The sequence below is a fragment of the Perkinsus marinus genome (assembly GCF_000006405.1).
Source record: "Perkinsus marinus ATCC 50983 genomic scaffold scf_1104296937140, whole genome shotgun sequence".
NCBI classification, from domain to species: Eukaryota; Perkinsozoa; order Perkinsida; family Perkinsidae; genus Perkinsus; species Perkinsus marinus.
In genome coordinates this window covers 525,003-526,573 of record NW_003213889.1, presented here as the reverse complement: position 1 = coordinate 526,573, position 1,571 = coordinate 525,003, and the positions used below count along the sequence as shown (strand labels likewise).

Here is a 1,571-nt window from a genome sequence, read left to right as displayed (position 1 = left end):
TCCTATCCCGCAGAGGTGTTAAGCACCATATCTGCTTCTTATGCTCCTTGGCAGAATGGGAGTGCTGAAGCTGCGGTTGGTCCCTCAAACGCACTTGCGCCGTTATCGTGATGTCTATAATGCTACCGGTAAATGGGAGGATCTCATGGCTAAGGCGATGCGCCGAGCGAATGCCAAACCGGGGCTGACAGGCAAAAGCAGTTTTGAGATCTTTTTCGGTCGTGCCCGTCGTGAAGAAGAAGAGCTGCGCCTTGCTCCGGGTGGGGCCACTCAAGCGCTTAATCCGCCGAGCCGTGATGAGAAACCACCTGTCCTCGACGACATTGAGAAGGAGAGAGAAGCGTTGAAGGACGACCTCATCCAGGCCAAGGAAGAGCGGCCTTTGGTCACCACTTTGAGACCAAGGAGAAAAGCGCAAATGCCTAAGATCGGGGATCGCGTACTAGTCTTCCGACCCGATCCTTTCGGTGGCGCCGGTCATGGGCAGGGGAAGTATAGCCGTGACTGGTATAGAGTTGTTAACATTGATCTACCTTCTCTGCGGGTGGAGGTGCGAAAATCCGATACTGCGGAGAGCACCTCGTGGGAGAGCCTACGCAATATTCGTCCCTTTTACGGTTAGTGTGCTCAAGCTGCAGATCGACCTTGAGCAGGGGGTGGGATGACTGGGTACGACTATATCTCATCTTATGTTAGTCGGTATTTCGTCTATTGTCTATCGTATAGTCAATCTTCTTTACCAGAGTGTTGAGGGATACCCCATTTGTGCATGCGTGCTCATTTGTACAGACGTGCTAGGCCCGTGTGTAGGCGTGCTACGGGGAATCTCGGTATAACTCATTAAATCCTTTTTCCAATATGTCCGATCATGAGTCGAGCATGCAGTCAGAGGAGGCACCCGGGAGCGAGTCCCAAACACAGTGTTCCTCCCGGCGAGAGGGGCAATAGAAACGTCAAAGTCGGGCTCACAGTCCACCTCAATGCCGAGCATGCCTTTGGCCTTCAGCAGATAGTCCTTCATCTGCCTGGGACTCGCTTCGCACTTCGAATCCACAATCTGGACTCCTAGGGCCGACAGGTCGCGGACCAGACCGTCCTGTGCAAGGCATCGTTCACACCGACTGTCACCTTCGCTGAGGAAGCGTGTCCTCCCATCAGCGGCAGCGACGGCTTGCGCCATCATCTTCGGTACATGACGAACATCTAGAGGGACTCCACGATGAGATATCATAACAAGCGTGTGATTCGTCGTGCTCTCACCGGAGGATAGGAGATACAAAAAGAATAATAGGGATTCCAGGAACATAGCAACCATACTTTGTGGTAAAAAAACTAAGAACAGAGTATAAGAGTGCCGTCAAGTCGTGCTGACGAATTTGTCAAAAGTATCAGGTGAGCCAAGCAGGAGTGTGCGCATACGTGCAACTATGCACGCATACTATGCGTCGCATAGTCATATGCAGTGGTCAGAATCTGCAGACAAACATTCCATAATGAGTCATCGTTATTGGGCTCAATTTGGGCCACTCGAACGTCTTCTGAACTTACAGTACGGACAGCAACCGTCGATT

The 1,571-nt window shown here is 51.8% G+C and overlaps 1 protein-coding gene across 1 annotated transcript; it reads left to right on the top strand.

The window, feature by feature from the left end:
* Positions 1-40: 40 nt before the first annotated feature.
* Positions 41-622, top strand: Pmar_PMAR023437 (hypothetical protein; the record flags this gene model as incomplete). Its single annotated transcript, XM_002783269.1, has 1 exon — positions 41-622. The coding sequence occupies one exon, from the start codon at positions 41-43 to the stop codon at positions 620-622; it is 582 nt and encodes a 193-aa protein (XP_002783315.1).
* Between the last annotated feature and the right edge of the window lie 949 nt (positions 623-1,571).